The sequence below is a fragment of the Folsomia candida genome, unplaced genomic scaffold (assembly GCF_002217175.1).
Source record: "Folsomia candida strain VU population unplaced genomic scaffold, ASM221717v1 Fcan01_Sc022, whole genome shotgun sequence".
Lineage (NCBI taxonomy): Eukaryota > Metazoa > Arthropoda > Collembola > Entomobryomorpha > Isotomidae > Folsomia > Folsomia candida.
Window position 1 is genome coordinate 1,188,339 of NW_019091214.1, and position 22,970 is coordinate 1,211,308.

The 22,970-nt window shown below is 33.7% G+C and overlaps 1 protein-coding gene across 1 annotated transcript; it reads left to right on the forward strand.

Moving 5' to 3' along the window:
* Window positions 1-13,624: 13,624 nt before the first annotated feature.
* On the forward strand, window positions 13,625-19,903 carry LOC110858787 (zinc finger protein Noc). Its single transcript, XM_022107671.2, has 2 exons — window positions 13,625-16,756; window positions 17,902-19,903. Exons 1-2 carry the CDS (start codon window positions 16,652-16,654, stop codon window positions 19,357-19,359), a joined length of 1,563 nt encoding a protein of 520 aa, XP_021963363.1. The 5' UTR covers window positions 13,625-16,651; the 3' UTR covers window positions 19,360-19,903.
* The last annotated feature ends 3,067 nt before the right edge of the window (window positions 19,904-22,970 follow it).

A 22,970-nucleotide genomic window follows, 5' to 3' on the forward strand; every position in this document is an offset into this window, starting at 1 on the left:
CCAAATCAAGAAATCGTTTCAGATTTGTCTCCAAACACCTACTTTCTTCAAAATTTCACCAAAAAGCAAATAATGCGTAATACGTATATAATTTTTGCCCAGAAAATTATACTTCCTCCAAAATTATCGCCAAAAAACACCAAAAAAATGTCTTCTTTTATCCAAAAAATTGACTCAATTTTTTCATAATTACACCCCAATTATCAAAATAGGTATGGGAAATCTTTACCAAAAAATTACACCAATTTCAAAGCAAGAATACATATATCTTTAAATTTTAACCCAAAAATTACCCCAATTTGCTCCAAAATTATCTCCAAAATCCAAAAATGTAATCCCTATTCTTCCCAAAATTTTCCCCCTCCCCTCCCCCTAAAAAATAAAAAAATAAAAAATTTTCAAATCCACACCCGTTCATCCATGTCGGCATTCAAATTCGATTCAATTCAACATTTCCTTACCGAATTTGACAGCTTTGCATCGCATTTATCCAGCTTGACATTGACGTCCGAGACGAGCACATGTTTCGTCTCACTTTTTTTTCTCCTCTCCTCTAAGTGAGTGCGACATGTTTTTATTATGTCATAAACAAATTGGTCCATCGGATGGATGTGAAACAAGCTTTTTTTCACAAAGAACGGATTTCGGCTTCTTTTGATCCACTAAAAAAAGGAATAACAAATACGGACGGACGTATGTACAAGAACCACTAAAAGCTTTCGGTAGGACCGAACTTGAAGTATGTGGCCACTTTTTCGTAGAATTTTGACCCTCTCTCGACCCCCAAGGATGGGACACTTTGACCTCCACTACAAGTTGGTCGTATTATTTATGTACGCAGGAGGATCAATAAATAGCTAAATCCTAGAAATTTAATGTGGTTAGATGTTAAATTAAACAACAAATAAGGCATTTTGGATAAAATTCAACACAAAATTGTATGTACAAATCTTGTAAACTAAAGTAAAATACGAATCGAACAATCACGGAAATTTGTGAAAAAAAACAAATTGTGAAATTCCCAGATTTGTTTTTCAAAATGATCAAAACCGAATTTTAAAAATGTGACCACTTTTTCACAGAATTTTGACCCTCAAACCCTGTGTGGACCCCCAAGGGTGGGACACTTTGATGTCCACTAAGCTAAAAATTGATCACATTCTTTAAACAAGGTCAATAAATATTTAAATCCGGGGTTCCCAGAAATTTAGGGTGGCCAGAAGTAAAATTAAACATCAGATATGAAATTTAGGGTGAAACTCATGTCACAAAATTGTATGTGTAAAGAACTTTGGCAAATTGAAGTAAAATATGCGTAGTAAAGATATGGAAATTTAGGAAACTTCTAGGTTTGAATTTTTGAAAATTATCAAAAAATGTAATTCTGTCCACGAAAATTATCTAGCTCTTTCTCTAATTAACTGGAGTGATGAAAATAGTATTATCTAAATAATAACTGCAAAGTTTAGAAAAGTTGTGAAATTTCCAGATTTGCATTTTTGAAAATTATCAAAATCGTATTTTTCCCATGACACTAATCAATTTTAAGTCTCGAACGCGGCTATTTTTTATCTGTTCAATTATTTAATTCATTCCATTTGCCAGAATTTTTATCGAGGTGCCCACATTTAGCAGAATTGGAAAAAACTTTGTGTGATGCGAATGCGAAATGTCACATGTGGCCAATTTCAGCAAATTTTGTCACAAAATTTTCACATAGATGCAACCAGCACGACAATTTAGCAGCTTTAAACTGAATGCAAATATTTATCCATATGTGCCAAAATTTCGCAGGATTTTAAAAATATTTTTATTTTTTTGCAAATTTATAATTCAAAATATCACATGTAAAGCAATTTTCATAAAATTTTGACATTAAATGTAACCACCACGAAAAAAGGGCAGCTTTAGACTTAAAACTGTCCATCATTTCGTCATACAAAATGTACGTTTAAATATTTGCAAATTTTTGTAATACGAACTGTCACATTTTACCAATTTCATAAAAATTTTTTCCTAAAATTTTCACATTAAATGTAACCACCACGAAAAAAAGAGCAGCTTATAAACACTTAACGACCAACTGTCCATCATTTCGTCAACCTTTCTTTCTTTTTAAGTAATCCCGTGTCGTCCCATATTTTGACACATGACAGGTGTCGGGTCGGGGTGCTCTAAGCTGATTAACACACCGGACAGGCCAACAATACAATTCACAATGGAATAATGAGACGACGCCAATGTGTGTCCTTCCTTCGACCGCTCTTTTTTTCCGGTAAAAATAAAAATACACAATTCGTGTGAAATTTCGGGTCGGCATTTTGGGCTCAAATTGGACCCCTGTTATTAAAAGTATTAAGTTTCCAAAGGTGTAAAGTGATCAAGTCGTGCTGCGTTTATGATCACGCGAGATGCACAAAAGTCAAGTGTGGTGGTAGTAAATAATATGTAAGTTGGGCGATAATAATAAATATAAATAGAGTAGATATGTGTTGGGGGACACTCTAAATAATTTGGTAAAAATTTACCGGTGACGGTATGGTGAATTTTGGTAGTTTTTTTTACCGAGGTGATGATTACAATTTTGGTAAATAGTTTTTTACCGAGGTGATGATTACAATTTTGGTAAATAGTTTTTTACCGAGGTGATGATTACAATTTTGGTAAATGTTTTTTTACCTAGATGATTACAATTTTGGTAATTCTTAAATTGGTAATTTTTTGTTGTCCTATGTTTAACGTCAAATAAATCTGAATAATTAGGTATCAAAACATCAACTAGGACAAATTTGTTACCGGAATTATAATATATTTTTTGACAGGCGATTTTTCACTCTAAATAATTCGGTAACAATACCTGTAAGTATCTACCACCGGTAACAATACATGTATTTGTTGGTATTGGTGGTAAGTGAAATACGGACCATTTGCATATTTGGCCATCCCGTTGTTCCATTTACATATTTTAATCCTTATCCTGGAAAAGGCCGGAATAAAGATAAAGTGTGAGAGGATTATCCGTAGCCCTCAATTTGATGTACAGACCGACTGATCGACTTCCTTCTTGGAAGGACTACCAGTCATCCAACCAATATTTGCACCCTTTATGGCTTGAAATGTGTCAAGGTTGTAAAAAATCTGTTTACACAAAAATTGTAAAAATTCAACAAACTTTCCTAAAAACGTATCAATGTACCACTTAAAATGACATTTAACTTTAATATTAACTCTTCATTTAAAAGACTTTTAAAATTGTCTACTATTTTTGCACATATTTGCAAAATTTACCAATTAATGGCACTCTTAGAAATTCAGTACTAAAATAGTACCTAGCGGTACTTATATTATGGCAATACCAAGATGGGATTGATAAGCAGTACGGTATAGTAATAACTCGGTACAAAAGTCTTGTCATATCGGTAGCTAATTTTTACGGACCGGTATAATTTTAATACCAAGCGATAGCAATTTTAATACCGAGAAATCAATACCTGTCTGACTATGACGGATTTCTAACAAATGGTCCTCGGTAAATACGGTAAAACGATTGGTCACTGATATGTATAATACCAGTAACATAATTTAACAGAGTTTATACGGACCGGTATAATTTTAATACCAAGCGGTAGCAGCTTTAATACCAGATTTTTAACAGTGTAATCAGTCGGTAAAAAAGTAGTGGTCGATGATATTCATAGAAATAAAATAGTGTAACCCGTCTGGACTGGATTTCATAAATTTTCCATAAATCCAAATCATGCCACTCACTCGTACCACTCCAATTACTTAATTCAAGAGTTGCGATTAATTCGCGAATTATGTAACTGCAAAAAAAATGATCCACCCATTCAGTCTGAAGTATGTATGATGAAGTTTATAAATAGCACAAGTGCATCTCATCTCCCACGACCACCAGGACCAATTATTCAATCCTTCAATCTCTCCCCATCAATCAATCATCCATCCAGTAAATCCACTCTGCTCGAAAGTATGTGTATGCAATGGGTGTGCTCACCTCCACGTGCACATTTTTTTGCAAAAATATTGCGAAAATTTCTCCCGTCATGTTAAAAGTTTCCCTGTAAAAAATCGCATTCATACATATTTGCAATTTACAAATGTGTAAATTTTCTGAGCTATCATGCTCAACCATCTCCACGTGCACAACTTTTTGCAAAATATATTGCGAAAATTTTTCCCTTTATAGTAAAATTTTCCCCAAAAAAATTGCATCCTTAAATATTTGCAAACCTTCAATTTTATAAATGTTTTAATTTTCCGAGCTATCATGGTATTTATGATCAATTGCGAAAGCTCGTCATCTCCATCTGCACATTTTTTGCTCATCTGTCAAACATTGCTAAAATCTTTCCATTTTCACGCCAAAATTTCCTTTCCAAGCTCACAAATTAATCAACTTGTTTTTATAATTTTTTCGATATTTACACAATTTTTCCCAATTTCGACGTTCAAATTTTACCATAAGTGACACACGCTAATTTTTAAAAATTTGTCTTCTATCATCATCAATTTGCCAAGTTCCCTCAATTCTCTCCTCAACTTTTTGATTTTTTTTGCTAATTTTCCCCTCAATTTGCGTACTTTTGTCCACTTTACCCATTTTTTTATTTCCATGAACTCACCCAATCCATCAATTCCCGTCGTAATAACAATGCGTACCCCAAACGAACGATAGTGATAACTCGTCCATTATTTGTCATCTCCTTACTTACACAATCAATCCCACTGTCTTGTCAATCTCCCCGTATTTACAAAATAAAGAGCATCGCCAACGAATAAATAAATAAATTGACACTTTTATTTTTGATCGATCACTCCATCGAGTGACGCTCATTCATCGTCTGCCTGCGTGCGTAATACAATCCTCGAGTAAATTTAACTTCAAGTGGATCCCACACAAATAAATGAATACATCAATAAGCCGTCAACCGTGTCAAACGAATGTAAAAAGGTGGCGTCATACATTAAAATGTAAAATGACACCATATGCAAATTATCTGATTGATGACCTTTGACCTCGCGCTCACGGTCATGAGGTCAAAAAATATTAACGGGCGTTGATTTCGTGGTGAAATTTCCTTTGAAATGACACCCCGTATAAAAACTAAGGTCCAATTTAATTTTCCACCACGCATCCTCGCACAGAGATGACCTTTGACCTCGTCGCCACGGTCATTAGGTCAAAAATATTAATGATGCTGAATTCGAGGTGAAATTTCCTTTAAAATGACACCCCATATGAAAATTAAGGGCAAATATAATTTTCGACCACGCCCCCTCGAACACCGAGATGACCTTTGACCTCGCCGTCACGGTCATGATGTCAAATACACTAACGGTGTAGAATTCGCGATGAAAACGGTGTTTGATTATATTGAGGCGTTCTGGAGATGCTTAAAGACGGACAGACAGACGGACGGACGGACAAAACGATCCCAATAAGCGGCTTATGCCACTCAATAATCGAAAAATGATTGATGCATTTCAATTAATATTCCGTATCACACGACCACCTGCAATGTTACCATTATTGACGTGACACTTAATTAATTATGAAGCGAGCCAGCGAGTGAGGAATGGCATCGAAAACAATTCGGACGACTTGTTTTGAGTGAATTGATGACGTAAATTGTCTGTCACCTTATCGGAGAACGCTTGACCTCAATGAAGTCCAGTTTATAGTGGAAAAGGCGAATGGAGACAAGTTAGAAGGGTAGGAGTAAAGTTGTACGATGGACGGGGCATGCAAAATAATTAATTCCAGCAATTTTGGGCGTGGTGATAAATTTTCGGCATACAAAATAATTAATTCCGGGAATTTTGGGCATAAATTAACTCCGGGAATTTTTGACATAAATTAATTCCGGGAATTTTTTACATAAATTAATTCCGGGAATTTTGGCATGCAAAATAATTAATTCCAGGAATTTTGGTCATTAAAATTCATAAATTGACGGAATCTTGGACATGGAAATAAATTAATTTCAGGAATTTTTGAATATGAAAATAAATTCCCGTGATTTTTTTAGCCATGAAAATAAATTAATTCCCAGAATTTCAGGCTTGAAAATTAATTCCTGTAGCTTTCGCCATGAAACTAAATTACCAAATTTTTGCAAGGAAGAGAATTGCGGATCTGATTAATTAATTCGCGATATAAAATATGAAGAAATACTAAAAATGTCGTTTAAATCTGACAAATTATTTATTTCGTTACATATATATATTTTTTAATTCGAGCACATGAACAAAATTCCCGTAATTTTTTCTAAATATTGTCGTATTTTGTTTTATCCTATTTTCATCAATTTGTCGGATTTATACAATTTTTTCAAATTTTGAAGTTTTGATGAAATCAAATTTTCCCCTTATTAAAAAAATCCTCCATTTTCGTCAATTGGCCAAATTTTGCCATTATTGCTTGAAATTTTAAGCATAAATGTCCTCCCTAACATTAGCCCTATCCCCAGGAAATTACAGCATTGGAACAAGCCTGCCGTATTTTGCCGATTCGGAATCTAAAAGAATTACGAAGATATATTAAAATTTTGAAAACAATAAAAATGTCGTGTACAAAAAAAAATTGTCTCAAAATTTTTCAAATTTTAACCCTAAACTTTGTAAGAACTAGTTAAACTGAATAATTATAAATCAATACCTAAATACATACGTAGACCTAAAATGTTTAAAATTATAAAACTCAGACATGTTTTCATTTCGAAAAAAATTATAATTAAAAAATTATTAGGGGCTTAAATTATAGTTCAAGGTGTGTGTAATTTTTTAAATCATTATTATTTTGTGAAATTAAAAGATGAAATTTCCGATTAAATAAAACTGTCGTAAATTTCAGAAAAAATTCGAAAAAATTGTGACTTGTCCCCTTCTGCACTTCTCACCGTTTATCCAGTGACAACAAGTTTTCCAGGAAATTGTAAACAGATCATGCCACATTTTGCACAACTTGTTTTTTTACGAACGAATTATGTATTTCATGCCAATATTATTTGCGTGCGAATGTATTGGCCACCAATTTTTGTGAATTATGTATGTATGTAAAAGCTATAAAAATTGTTGTCCCTGTCACGCTCAATTTCACTTGTTTACTTTAGTTCCGTCATGCATAAAGGATGTCACATCGTCACTTTTGACCCGCGCTGGAAATAACAACCTTGTAACGTAATCATTACCGAAATATTTGTTACCAAAGCATAATTGTGCAGAGAATTCACATTTTTATTATCACTCTGCATTTCAAATATGATTTAAAAATTATGTGCCAAATTATACCCACCGAATATAAGTCGTTACCAAGGAGTGAATTGGTCACAATTTTGGTAATTTCGGTAACTATTTTTTACCAATAATTGTCCAGGAAATTCAAATTTGTCACCTTCCCACTACAAACTAATTTAAAAAATTAAAGCTTATGCACACTTCTTCCCACCGGTCAGAAATAAATCCTTTTACCAATAACTAACTAATCGCAATTTTGTTACCACGGTAACCTTGGTAACTATTTGTTACCAATAATTTTCCAGAAATTTCAAATTTACCAATCTGCATTAACATACAAACTTGTTCCAAAATTTAAATTTCATGCTAAATTATTACCAAAGTTCGGAAACAAACAAAAAAACTTGTCAAAATTTGTTTAGATTTATGACTCATAATTCTGATTACAAAATTCTTAATTGGTAATAAAATTTCGTATACACCCTCGAACCCCAAATTCTGCCCGTTTCCAATAAAAAACAACTCGTTACCGTCCTTGGTGACACTTTTGCACCCTCCTCTCTCCCGCACGACCCCGGAATCATGCTTTAGGAAAACGCGAGTCTTTCCATCCATCAAAATCAATCAGAGTCGACATGGCATTATCGTGTAATTGACAAGACAGCTCTTGGGCAGGCTGGCTGGCTGCATGGAAAAAAGCGTGTCAATCAACCCAAACGTCAAGTGACTCCCAAGAATGGTTGACAGTGATGGATGATCAGAGCCCCACGACGACGACGACGACCAATGCTACTCACTTACTTATTTACGTGACTCTCTCCTAACTAAATTGATCCAGTTTTACGACGCGACAATTTCACAACTTTGCAAATTTTGGGGTCACGAGGGATGCAAATTTTGCAAAGAAATAAACCGGGCATAAATAAATTTTGTACAATTTTTAAACAAAACTGGATGCGTTTACTTATTTACGTGACTTCATTCACTTGAAATTGATCCAGTTTTACGACGCGACAATTTCACGACTTTGCAAATTTTAAGGTCACGAAGGACACAAATTTTGCAAAGAGGAAACCGATCAAAAATAAATTTTGTACAATTTTAACAAACTGGAAATTTGCACATGCATACGCATAATTTCCACCAATGCGAATTGGGTTACTAAATTGATCCAGTAATGCCACAATTTCACAACTTTGCAAATTTTTAAAACTACGAGGGACAAAAATTTTGTCAAGAAAAACTGATTAAAAATAAATTTTATACAATTTTAACACATAGGATAAAAAAATTAATTTGTCAAATTTCCACGTCCATAGCCATTATTTGTAATTATTCACGCACAAAGATGTAAATATTTAGATAGTTTGGAGAATGTACTCTCAGATTTGCAAAAATATGCTAAATTCACTCCAAAAATTTTATATCTTTATCAATTCACCGGATGTGTCGTGACGCCAATAAAATGGGGGCTGTGCATACAGTATTTCACAAATTTTTGCCACCGCATGAGAACCGCATTCTTTCTCTAAAAAACCGAAGTTTTTCATCTATAAAAATGGAATTTCTACTCCCCTTATAAATCAAATTAAACCCGAATTCCTTCCATTAAAAACAACCGAATTTTCCCCCTATAAACCACTATCTCGATTTTTCCCTCTGTTAAATACCGAATTTTCCCCCCTAAAAGCCGAATTTCCTATAAACTGGATTTAACCTAAATTTCTTCCTCCAAAAAACGAATTTCTTTTCCTTTAAACCGCATTTAACGTGAAGTTTCCCCCTAGAAGATAATATTTCTCCCCCTTATAAACCGAATTTAACCCGAATTTCTCTCCCCTCCCCCCCCTAAAATTCCCCCGCATCCCAAAAAATCCCAACACATCCTTCCCGCACAGCCCCCACCCCCGCAATTTACGTGGGTTCTCTTTCCTTCCCTGAAAAACTGAACGCGAACAAACCTACCTCGCATTAAGGCTGAGTAAATATTGATCAGATTACAAAAGTCAATCAATCAATCAATCCATCAATCAAAATCGTATCGTTATCAAAAACGGATGATACGAATCAATCAATCATTTTTTTCTCTCTTTCTTTCTATCCAACCTAAAATTTGACGTTTCCTCTCCTCCCAAAAATTGCAAACTTTACACAAATATTTGTCTTTCTACTTAACCAAAATTGCACCCAGCGTCTACGCTACGCTGCGTCTACGATTTTCCATTTTACAAAAATATTTTCCACCACGTAAATAAATTCTCCGAATTTTGATAACGAATTGCAATGCAAATTTTATTATGGCTTGTTTCACTTTTTATCTCTCGCGGAATACAATAAATAATAAAAAAAGGAGAACAAATCTCATCAATCAAGTCATAAATATAAATATTTCGGCGTTATAAATAAATAAATAAGTAAATAGTTGGTCATGGCGTGTCGTATGAAGGGGGATCGTTCAGAAAGGATGAGACCTCCATTTTTGACCTTTATGTGATCCAGGGATGCCTTAATTGACCTTAAAATCAGACTGATCCTATTAATCCAAGTGGGAACTTTCGTAATTAAATGTGGCACATTTTATTGAAAAAAAACATCCCAAATTTTTGAAAAAAATCCCTATGTTTTTTTAGGTACTTCATGACCTCCATTTTTGACCTGTTATGTGACCCATGGATGGTTTAATTGACCTTAAAAATTACGAAAATTCTATTTATTCAAGTGGGAACTTTCGTAATGAAATGTGGCATTTTTTGTGGTAAGTTTACTATCACAAAGTATCGATTTTTTAAGCGCGTGACCATGATTTTAAGGGAATTTTAACCTTTAATTTGACCTCTACGACTCCTTAGACAATAGAAAGTCCAATTTAAATAAAATATATGTACACATAAATTGTATCCCTAAAATTCCGGATGTATGGAAGACGCACTTCGGCAAGAATGTTACATTATTTTTACGTTATATTTCCTCCAATTATATAAACAAACTAGTGTCAATCGATCACACAAATTTAATTAGCATGACATTTGCAAAAGACACGATCTCCCAATGGGCACGTTTAGCAGAGATATTTGCATCAGAAGAGGAGAAAATGTGCAGTTAAGTTGGAAAGTGTGCAATTTGTCAATTTTAGGACGCGCTTGACGCCAAAAATGAATTATTTAATAAAATGGGACGTTATTATCAATTAAGATTAGACGGATTGAGGGATAATGTTGCATTCGGGGTTAAGATTTTTTTTGTTAATGTGTTTTTTTAATGTGCACATCTACATGACAATATAGGCTTTCTCAAATTTTGGCCAAATTAATATCAATCTAATTAACGTTAAATTTTCAAACGACACCATCTCCCAATTCTCAGATGGGGCGCATAAACTGAGTAAATTTTGTACTTGTCAAACTTACAGCTCGTTTTCTCCTCTTCGGACGCAAATATCTCGGCCAAACGTGCCAATATGGAGATCGTGTCCTTTGCAAATTTCATACTAATTAAATTTATTATCGATTGACACTAATTTGGCCAAAATCGGTGAACATACATAGGTCACAATTTTGGTAATTTCTTCGATAACTATTTTTTACCAATAATTATCCAGGAAATCCAAAATTTTCAAATTTCAAACTTGATTCCAAAATTCTATTCCAAAACTGGGGGACCTTCATATTGTAAGTTTGAACCTTTCCAATCGTCCAGTTTCTTTTTGAGGCAATTCATGCAAAGGTTGGAACAAATTTAGATTAATTGGGTCAAGTGGGTAGCGTTTACATACATTTGAGGCAATTCACGTCAACCTTCATACATAAGTCTGTAACCGCGTAAACTTACGAATTTTTTGGCCAAACTTGGGAACATTTCGAAAGCAATTTTTGCATACGAACTTAAGATAAGATAAGGTAAGATAAAGGGCATGTTTTTGGCAAGTTTACAAAGGCTGACGCCAATTGCCTCACTATCAAGTTAAAAATCTGACCTGACCCTTGGATAAAATCCTGCAACATAATTTATCTTTGCCCCTCATCATCCAGGCAGGAAACTTGTTATCATCATTTCATACCTATCACGTCGCGCAGCCTGTGGACACAGCCTGGACCATACGACAAAATATATCTTGGAATATCTAACAGAGCTACATTTCTTATCGTGTGAGCCTGGACAAATAAGACGTCAAACAAAAACCCACCAAAAATTCTGTAACGACGACAAGAGCAAAACACAAATACATAAAACGGAATAACGCATCTCTCTCTGAGATCAACAGTCGTGTCAAACAAATCTCTTAAATCCACAATAATACGGAATCCTCTACAAAAAAATAAAATCTGTCAATCAGTCCCCGTCATCACATCGCTTCGCTGGACTAAATGGAATGTAAACAAGACGGAAAACATGTAATTCATGTAATTTTGCTCCCAAGTTTTCAACGAAGTCTGACCTTTTGACCGATCTCAAAATTATTTTGTTTAAATTTTCGACCTAAATTTTTTGAAACGAAATGTAAAAAAAGAAGGAAGACGTGTGCAATTCATGTAATTTTTCTCCAAATTTTTCAAAGAGTTTCGACGTTTTGAGGCCCCACAAAATTTTCGAGATTATTTATTTTGTTTAATTTTCCCATTTAAATTCTGGCTTAGTTTTTTGAGTAAGCAGATCAAGCTAAAAATCGAGGAATTAAAAAAGTCCGTCGTTTCTAAATTCTAAAATTTCTGTACATTTTATTTTACCAAAAATGAAACCTACCAGCAAAGATAAAATATCATGAGAAATTTGATTCGCAATTTACTTAGGTCGATTATTTGTAAATTGTGTAATACACAAGATAAAATACTTTTTGTACAAATTTTACAAAATAAAACATAATGCTTCCAGGTTAAATATATAGGATGAAATTTGTTAATTTTGAGGAATGTCTTTTTTTGTACGAATTTTAGTTGAATTTAATTTTGGAAATTTTGGGGTGAAAACTTTATCAGGTTTGTACGCCATTTGGACAATTTCTCCATATTTTACTTTACTTCATAGTTCGCAGATATGTTGACCGCGTCCCCAAATTTGTAAAATTATTGTGCAGCTGGTTTAACAAAATAATCATAAATTTAAATGTAAATGCAAATTTTATGCATTTAGAGAAATAGGAAGGGCATATTTACATATTTTCGAACTAAATTTAATTTCTAAACCAATTCTTTCAAGAGAATTTGTTAAAATTATGTAATGAAAAATTTATCAAGTTTATTTCTACTCCATTTCGGGAATTTCTGTATATTTTTACTCCGTTAAAAGTTAACAGATATAAACGAAAGGCAGTTGGGAGTTTCGTAAACTTTCTAAAATTATTTTGCAGCAGGTTTAACTAACTAAATTTAATGTTTGAACAATTTTTTTTAACAATTGGAAAAATTTTGTAGTGAAAAATCTATCTGATTTCTTTCTACGCCATTTTGGGAATTTTTCTGTATTTTTACTCTCATTAATAGCTAACAGATAAATAACTTGTAAGTAATAAGTAAGTAAAGTTAAGTTAAAGCAAGTAAAGTAATAAGTAACTTTAAAGTATTTAAATTTCCTAAGTTTTATAAAATTATTGTGCAGCAGCTTTAATAAAATAAAGACAAGTTAATTCAAAATATTTTAAACAAGAAGATCATATTCATATATTTTCGACCTACACACATTTAATTTCTGTCCCACTTTTTTGAAAATTGAAAAATTAATAACTTCTACGCCATTTCGAAAATGTATGTAGATTTTAATCTAAAATAAAACTTCACAGATTCAATATTTCTTATTTGGAAAAAATAAATTGGATATAATTATTTTAATCATTTCGCAAATTTTGTGTAGTATTTTTATTTTACCTAAAAAATAAGCTATTTCAAAATACCATTTTCGAAACTAAGGTAAAATTATTATAATTTTGACATGTTTTTTTTAATTTATACGATATATTTGTAACCTCTGTAATTTTCCTACTCAAACTTATTATTAACATATTGCACATAAAGTAAAGTTGCACATAAATTATTTGCAACTTTCCAGAATTTACTGGGTTCTGAATTGACACTTTTATGCATGTATACCCAAACCAAATCCAAGGTCTCCTCAAAATACGTATGAGAATGAATCGTATCTCCAAAAAATCCGCAATTATCCAAAACTTTCCTAAATATAATCACACATAAATTAACTCCTAGCATGACATTTAGCTAAATATGTATGTATTAAAATACATAAATACTTAATTACGCAAGGCGATGATGATCACGTCAGTTAAATGAAACCTCAACTCTTATCCTAATCACGATTCTCATAAATAATTAAGATATTTAAGTAACTACATAATTTCTTTTCGTCTCCAGTCTAATTTCTAATTTTAGAGGAAATCATACATAACCTGACTAAAATAAAATTGAAGGAGTCAGCCTTTCTGCCCAAAAACTGGAAAATGCTATACTTCTTTTAGGGATATTTAACTTAATTGTGAACCCGTGCAAGAAGCATGTGGTAAATTTTTTGGTAAATTTTTATCTCATTTTTTAAACCACACTTTGATCAAATTTTGACAAAATTTTGAAAACATTTGGACCACGTTGCAAAAAGCACGTGGTAAATTTTCAGTAAATTTTTACCAAACATTTTAATTAAAATTTGGCAACATTTGGGCCACCTTGTAAAAAGCACGTGGTCAATTTTTGGCAAATTGGTACCTCATTTTTCTTATCACACTTTGACCAAATTTTGACCAAATTTTGACCACCTTATATAAAGCTCGAGGTCAATTTTCGGTAAATTTTTACCGCACATCTTGATCAAATTTTTACCAAATTTTTACAACAATTTTGCCCCATTCTTTACCAGTTTCTCCCACATTTCTACCAATTCCTTCCCCCATTTTTCCCAACCTCTCCCCACATTTCCCCCAACTTTGACCTTTGACCTCATCCCACATCCATCCTGCACGTCTCCCCTCTCACCGAGACGCCTCGACTGGAGACCAGAGACCAGACCACTCATCAAGAGCAGTAAATAGTTATAAATTTTATTATTTCATAACTTTTACGACCCATCCATTAAATTTATTGGAGCCGGCGGACTAAAGTGCCGATCCTCTCAATCCCCTAACCTATGTAACTATATAAAGTGCAAAATATTTAAAAATTTTAAATTACCCGCCACACCCACACTAACCAAAAAAGCAGCAAACAATGTATTTAATTTAGGCCAAATTTTACCCAAAAATTTTATGTAATGACAGGAATTGAGGCAGACTTTTAACTTCTTGGATGTGAAGGTGCATGTTAAAATAATCACGATAAATAAGTACGTAGGCTGAGGGATGATACCCTTGTAATCAGGGTGGAGAGCCCTTAATAAGGCTGCCACATAAGTAGTCCGTACGGCTTATGTGGACTGAAAGGCTTTTACACTCTTAATACTGCAGGAATAAAATTTTGTAAAGTTGTGTTTGAGATGTGAAATTTTGTTTAAAGTCTAATTCATTTTTTTACGGTTTTGGCACAAAATTTTTAGAGGTTTCCAAGAAATTTAAATTTGGCTAGAAATTAATTTTGGTTTTTAAATATACTCTTAATAATGTGGGAATTAAATTGTAAAATTTTGAGTGCTTCAAGTTGTCAAATTTTATTTAAACTCTTATTTATTTACTTATTTTTTTTATACAAAATTTGGAAGTTTCCAGGAAATTTAAATTTAGTTAGAAATTAGTATTCGTTTAATTGTTACGAATGAAATTTGTCTACGTCACCTACCTTTCTAACCATTGAAGTAAGAAATCTGTTTATTTGTATTTCGTCGCCTTAGTTGTACATTTATTTAATTTTGTAGCTAAATAAATTCTAAATCTCGGTAACAATTTGGCTACTAAATATAAGTATTTAGTAACAGTACAGTTTCGTCGCAGTTCTTGGTAACTTTATAAAATGCGTAAACTTACAAACTTTTAAAAAAATTTGCAAGTATGTATTTCTGAGGAAAATTAGCCCAAATTTTATAAGTTTCCTCAAATCAATAGCGTCTTTTATTTTGTACAAGTTTGCCAAATATTTTACAAAACTATATGCATTTAACAAAGTTGCCAAAGAACTGCGTGAATTGCCTCAATTTTTTGTTACTGAATAAAATACTCCTCTCTATAAAAAGCTTAAAATATTTTTTTCAAAACTTCTCACTTTTTTCCAAAATTATTATTTTTCCCCACCCAAATTCCCCCCATTCCATCCCCTACTGGAGTCTTCAATTTTGTACAAGTTTGCCAAATATTTTACAAAACTTGTGCAGTTTACAAAGGTACCGAAGAACTGCGTGAATTGTTTGAATCTTTACTACATAAAATATTCCTCTCTTTAAAAAGTTCGATATTTTTTTCAAAATTTCTGATTCCCGTCCCCCCCCCCTCCCATTTCCCCCCTTATTATTAAGCGTGTATTTCTCCCACTTCACTCAAAGGCTGTCCTTCTGTCAAAGAAACTCCCATAATAATTACACGTCCGCAGCACCCTGCACTTTACTTTGCATCCAGTCTGGACGAAACGAGCTTAAGAGAATATTAAGAGAATGATGGATGACTCGAACATGCAGATGCAGGAGGCAACTCGAACCATAAAATATAGCTGCAGCATTATTCCTGCATGCAGCACAGCACAGGATACAATTTTCCACCACACAAAGAAGTAGAAGAAGAAGGATCGCTTTTTGTGATTTATCTTCCTTTGGTCGCTCTCACCAAAAACGAACCAGTCTCCCCTTGCCTCTCCAACTGGAAACAAGTGTCTGCGTCGCTCTGAGCAAAGAGAAAAAGAGCAAAGTTTTACCATTTTCTGGGATAAAAGCTTGTTTTCCGAGGAGAAAAGTTACGATATGAAAAAATTGGTGGGGTTATCCTACTGGAAAAGTTGAGGAGGTGTTTTCTAAGGAAATTTGGAGTGATTTTTGGAACGTTTGGAGTGAATTTTGAAACGATTTTGGGCAGTTTTTTGAGGTTAAAGTGACGATTTTGAGGGAGAAATTGTGTAATCCTTCTACTCCAGTCGAGTGACTAAGTTGAAAACTTGGAAAAGTTTTTGGTGTAAACGAAAAGAGAAGACTTTTCCATCTAAAAAATTGTTTTTATGGAAATTTGAGAACAAATTGCGAGTTTTATCAAGTTCGAAAACAAAGAAGAGTGGATTTTTGGATTGGATCGTGAAAACTAACTGGATTTCAAGATTTTTAAGTTTTCTTCATAAAATTCGTTAAAAACTGAAATTCTGTTCTGTGAATAACTGGGTTTTCAGTTTATTAAGTGACTTTTTCTTCGATTAAATAAAAGCTAAAACTTCAAACGATCCATTCTTTTTTGAGGAAATAAAAGTTTTTCCAGTAATAAATCGAAATTATGGTTGTTCTGGAAAGTCACGCCCACACGATGGGAAGTTCTGCTGGAAATCATCACCACCACGCCCACCAATACCTACAACCCGACCATCTCTCTCCAACAACGGTAATTTTATGTTCAAAATTCGTTTTTTTAAATAGTCGTCCTTTTTAAAAATAAATTATGAAATTTTTCACTAAAATTCTATTTTATATCTCGTTCTTTCTTTTACTTTTCCAAAATTATTAACAATTTTGAAATGAAATTTTTTGTTTAGGAAAGTTATCGTAATACTTTTACGTCGTTTTAAACAAAATCTTTATCTGGCTAATTTTATTAGATTTATAATTTGTGGTAGAAGTTCTCATTCTATTTTTTTAATCTATTTTTTATTTCGTTTTTCTTACTTTTTAAAAATAATTCACAATTTTGGAACAAAATTTTATCCTGCAAGAAAGCTATCTTGGTATTTTTACGTCGTTCTTTTTAAAGAATTTTCATTTAGCTTGTTGCCCTTAACTTTTAAATTCTGGGAAAAATTTAATAAAAAATATTTCTTATTTCCCATTTCGGTATTTTATTGAATAACAGTTTACTTTAATTTCCACCTTTTCAAAATAATTCCCAATTTTTAAATAAAATTCTTACAGAAATAAATCCATCTTTTTAACAAAATCTTGTTTCTAATTTTGTTCGTAACAAATATAAAACCTATTTTTTCTACGTCTTCTTTAAGACATTTATATTTTTGCAATTTTATTACCTACAAAAATTCCCCGATCATTCAATGAAATAACATTTTCCTCTTTAAGACATTTATCTCTTACAAACTGTTTCCAATTTTCATATTTTATCCAATAAAATTCTACATTCTGAGAAAAACTTAATTTTCAATCGAAATTCTACCAGTGGAAAAATAAAATAAAATGTCTTTATTTTCTACCCCGTCTTAAATTCACTCCTTATCCAACGAAACTCCCTTCGCCAAAAAACATTTTACTAAAATTTCTCAATTTTCTCTCTCTCATAAGAAACATAATATACAAAATTTCACAATTTCCAAGAACAATTTACTATAGATTTACAATTTAATGTAAAGTTTTCAAATTTTCTCACTAATAAGAATACGCAATTTACAAAAACTTTCCAATTTCCACCAACAATTTAATAAAATTTCCCAGGTCTCTTTCTCTAATGTGCAAAACAATTTGCAAAAAATTCCCAATTTTCACCAAAACAATTCACTAAAAATTCCCTTCTTTCTATTCCAGCTCGACTCCAAAAAATCCCCGCTCGCCATGCTGGTCCAAACCTGTTCGCAAATCGGATCCGACCCTCACCCCGCATCTTCCACCACACCCCCCACCTCCAAGTCGCACTCCGCCAAGAACCATCACCCCACAAAATCGCCCCCCACGACCACCACCTCCACCACCCCGCCCGAAACCAACAACAACAACTCCCTCCTCCACCCCCACAACAATACCAAATCCGCCTACCGAAACACCACCCCGGGTCGCCATTCCACCACAAAAACACCGCCAACCAAACATGCCGCGACACCATCCCCAAAACCAACCCCACCGCCCCCGCCAAGTTCAAAATCCTCGTCACAAAAACGGCCCCACTCTTCCTCCTCAAATAACTCCGCGGCCACCACGATTTCCCCAATTCCTCCGAATTCTTCCTCCCATAAATCCGCCCGGCTAACGACCACCCCACCGATCACGTCGTCATCAAATTCTTCTTCCTCCTCAGAACATGAATCCACGTCCACCTCCGTCCCGATGCAGCACTCGCCCACACCCACGATCCGGTCGGGCATGGAAGTTCTGCAGGGTGGGCATCGCTACCCGCCCGCCCTGATACCCGGTGGTCCTGGGGGCGGGTACTATTATCCATCTCCACCTCCTGGCTCCCTAGATCCCGCCACGGCAGCCATGTTTCTGCTAAACCCTGCCTTCCGTGACCTCCGTTTCCCGCCGTATGGCGGATATCCACCCCCACCACAGCAAGCTTACGCGTCGCCCTACTACCGACCGGCACCTCCCGTCGTGACCTCGGCGTCTGGAAAGGTGCCGACCTCGCAAGAATGTAAGGACCCCTACTGTACCGGATGCAGTGCACAATCTCCCCCCATTCCCCCGCCCCTAATCTGTCCGGCGGGTTGTGCGTCGTGCGACCATCAGAAAATTGTGGGCTACCATCACCCCCAATTTTACCCGCCGACGAGTTCCTCTTCAAATCAACCGCACATTTGTAATTGGATTGTAGCCGATAATTATTGTGGGAAACGGTATTCTACGTCGGAAGAGTTGCTCACGCATTTGCGTTCGCATACCAGCGCGGCGAATGCGGCGGCCGCCGCCGCCGCGGCGGAAAGTTCGGCGAGCGCGGTGGCGCTGCAGCAACATTTGGCGGCGACGTCGCTGTACGCGGGGGGTGGTGGGGGAGGTGGGTATCATCCCGCGTTGCTGCAGATGCAGTTGGCGCAAGCGCAAGGGGCTGGATTTCCGCCGGGCGCGGGGGGACCGTCTTCTTTCGCGATGGCGGCGATGCAGCAGATGCAGCAACAGATGAGGTCCGCTTTTCCACCGCAGTTTCATGGGGGAAAGGGGGGAGGAGGGCATCCGGGTATGCTGAGTCCATTCCCGCCAGGCGGGTATTATCCGGGACAGCATGGGAGTAATAATCCGTACGCGGCGTTGTTTTCAGGGAGACCTGTGTAATTTTAGGGAGGGATTGCTCAAGGGTGGAGTTTTTGTTTTAATTTTTATCTTGATTATTAGTTCACGAAGGGATTTGTAACTTTATAAACAGTTGGAAAGACCTAGTTTTACATTACAAAGGTTACAAAGTCAATATGTAAGACGCGAAATTTAGGTTTCATAACAGAAAAAAAGTAGCCATTCTTTACTTTAGTAATTTTTAATTTGTTTTATTACGACTCAATTCACTCGGGAATTTGTAATTTTACAAAATTATAAAGATTCACATATTCCTGTTTTTACAAAGGTTACAAAGTCAAGTGCGTAACGAATTACAATTTAATTTACAACGCGAAATTAAAATTTCCCTAAAAAAGTAGCCAATCTCTTTACTATTATAATTTATAATTTGTTTTATTACAACTCTCAAAAATTTGTAATTTTGCAAAGTTACAAAGATTAATTAGGTATATCCTTCCTTCTCTTTTTACAAAGGTTACAAACACCAACCCGCGAAATTCAAATTTCTTTAGAAAAAATCCTACTTTATTTATTTTTAAAAATACATATAAATACATATAAATCTTCTCTGTCACCTTACCCAAAAAATATTAATTATTTTATTTTATCATTATTTTATTATTCTTAAGCCGTATGATAGAATAGAAATATGCAAATTTTGCAAGAGCTCAATTATCCCATTAATTTTTTATTGTAATTTTATTAACTTTACGACACGCTATAAGAAATATTTATGTAAGTTAGCAAGAATTTAAGAACAACAATTCAAGAACAAATCATTTTTATTGTGGGGAAATAATGACACATAAATTTTAATCAATAAAGTATTTACGCTTAAAGAAAGTTAAAATGGAAATTAAAATGCGTCGTTTGTTTTGCTTTATTCGCCACCCAGTTAAATGGCCAACCTTCATTTTACGAGGTGGTGCATATTCATTAAACTGCGGCACCCATTATTTAATTTTTACTTATTTGTTAATTTAGCAGGGACGCGGTTACGGCATTTTTTATATGAATCGAAGTGATGGGATCCTGCGAGAGGGATGTGATTGATTTTATAAAAAATATTGAAGCAATTAATTCACGGAGTTCTTAGTAATTTTGTAAAATTAATTTAACTTTGACGCGACTACGGCATTTTTTAATATTCATTGAAGTGATGGGATGTAATCGAGTTTATGTAGTGTCGTTTTTTTAATATTGAGGCAGTTCACGAAGTCCTTGGTAACCTTGTAAAACTGATTTTAAATCAATGATTTAGCTTTTTTAGCGATTATTCTATTTTTTTATGGGATCCTGTGAGAGGGATGTGATCGATTTTAAGAAATATTTTTTTTTTAATATTGATGCAATTCACGGAGTTCTTAGTAATTTTGTAAAATTAATTTGACGCGATTACTGCATTTTTGTATATATTTATCGAAGAGATGGGATCCTGGGGAGAGGGATGTGATGGATTTTAGGGGCGAACTTTTTTAGAATATTCAGCCAATTCACACAGTTCTTTTGTAAATTTATAAAATTCGTACCTTTGATGAGTACAAAAATTTGTCAAATTTTTAAAAGTTTCCACAATAGAATGAAACCGAACTTTTTTCAATTACATGCACATGATGCTCTCACCTGTACAAGTTTTAATTTCTTGATCTCTTCATAATTTCCTAGATAGCGTTAAAATCTAACTAATTTTTCAAAATAATTATGTATTTTTTTAATTCAAAAACTTTAGTTGAGTTGTAAATTTAATTAATTTGACAAATATTATGGCAATTATCGTCGTCCTTGGTGACTTTTTAAAATCCGCAGTTTTGGCAAGTATAAAATTTGCACAATTTCTCACGTGAAACGTTACAAATTGTATAGTTTTTATTCAGTTAACAATGTCAACTACTTCACATTCCGAATGCATGAGACCTGATAAACTTGTAATGTAGTTATTTCTTAAAAATTTATTAAGCGACGCAAAACTCCAACTAAATTTTCAAAAAGATACGACATATTTTTCGAAACTCGACAATTTAATTCAAGTTGCAGAAATTTGTCCAATACTGAGTAAATTCCCTCATGTAACATAATAAATCCCGTAAATTCCGTGTACTTTCAAACTTTTACAAAATTTTAGAAATATTCCGAAGGAAACTTGTCTTACAATTTTTTTGTAAATTTATTCAGATCTTAATTTTGTAAAAGTTTGAAAAACTATTTTACAAAAATTACCAAGGTCTGCATGAATTGACAACATTTATTTACTTTTTTGAAAAAAGTAGTGAAAATAATTTATAAATTTGATAATGTGACATAAGTAATCTAAATATAGATATTTACTTAGGAAAAAATTGAAATATAGTGGGAAATGGTTTTGAAATTTTCGTAATTTTTAGGAGTCGTATTTTTGACACTGGATTCTGTAAAAATCCCATTTTTTAGTCAATTTTAGACATCAGATTCCGCAGAAACTTGCACAAAATCGACCACATTCTCAACGAATGGGCTCGTTCGCATAAAAGCGAATTATTCATTTACTAATTTATTACCGTGTTGTCAAGGAAACGTAAATAAGACAACAATGCAAATTATAGTTATTCATTTATTGTTAATTGTTGTTACATTAAGAAATTATTGCACCAATTATAAAAAAGGTGACGAGTAGCAAGGCGAAATGCGTTTTAAATGAGAAAGTAGTAAAAAAAGTAATAATAAAAAACGTAATTTTTTAACCAGAAGAAATTTCACGTTTGCTATTTTTATGCAGATTTTATAAATTTTCATGGAATTTTTAGATCAGAAAATCAAAATATGACAGATTGACACGACATTTTCATGATTTTTGAATACTTACGCATAATTTTAAATAATCTAGGTTGAAGTAGTCTCTTAAGCCAATTTCGGTAAAATGTCAATCTAAAATTTCCTAAAATTGTTTACTTAAAATTTCAAAAAATTCCATTAAATCTAATAATTCATTCAAATTTTAACGGACAAAATCACATTTTTTGCAGCGCATTTATTTAATTTTAAGTTTTTTTAAACCAAGAGTGAGAAAAGGAGATTGATTATCTAAAAGTTACAAAATTTAATAAAATTTCGATTTAAAAATTTCTAAAATTTTGATTAAATCCATTCCAACATAATTTTCAATTTATCCCAACAAAATCACATTTCTTGCAGTACACATATCCAATTTTTCTCCCATTTTCACCCACAATTAGTTCCCTCGTTCTTTTTAATGCAGAAGTGATGTAAGGAAGTCAATTAAAAGTTAATGATAATCATCATTAAATCCCCGCAATTAAAGTGATGGCTGCGGTTAATTGTAAAATCAGGTTTTTCCGCACAAGTCTCTCCTCCGACTGCATAATTACTTTGTGAACTTCATAATTTTGTCGTGATACTGATCGCCGAGTTAAAAGGCAGGTTGCGTGTGGGAAAAAGTGTCAACTTGTCAGAATTATTTAGACAAGGGTAGAATTCAGCGAATGAATTATTGCAATAATTATTGCAAACTTGCCAATATATTGGCGAGTTGTTAATTAACGCTGGGAACTACTATTTAACAATGCAGGTAACGTCCAGTCCTTCGAGTCAGAGTGACAGATTAATTTCGCAAATAA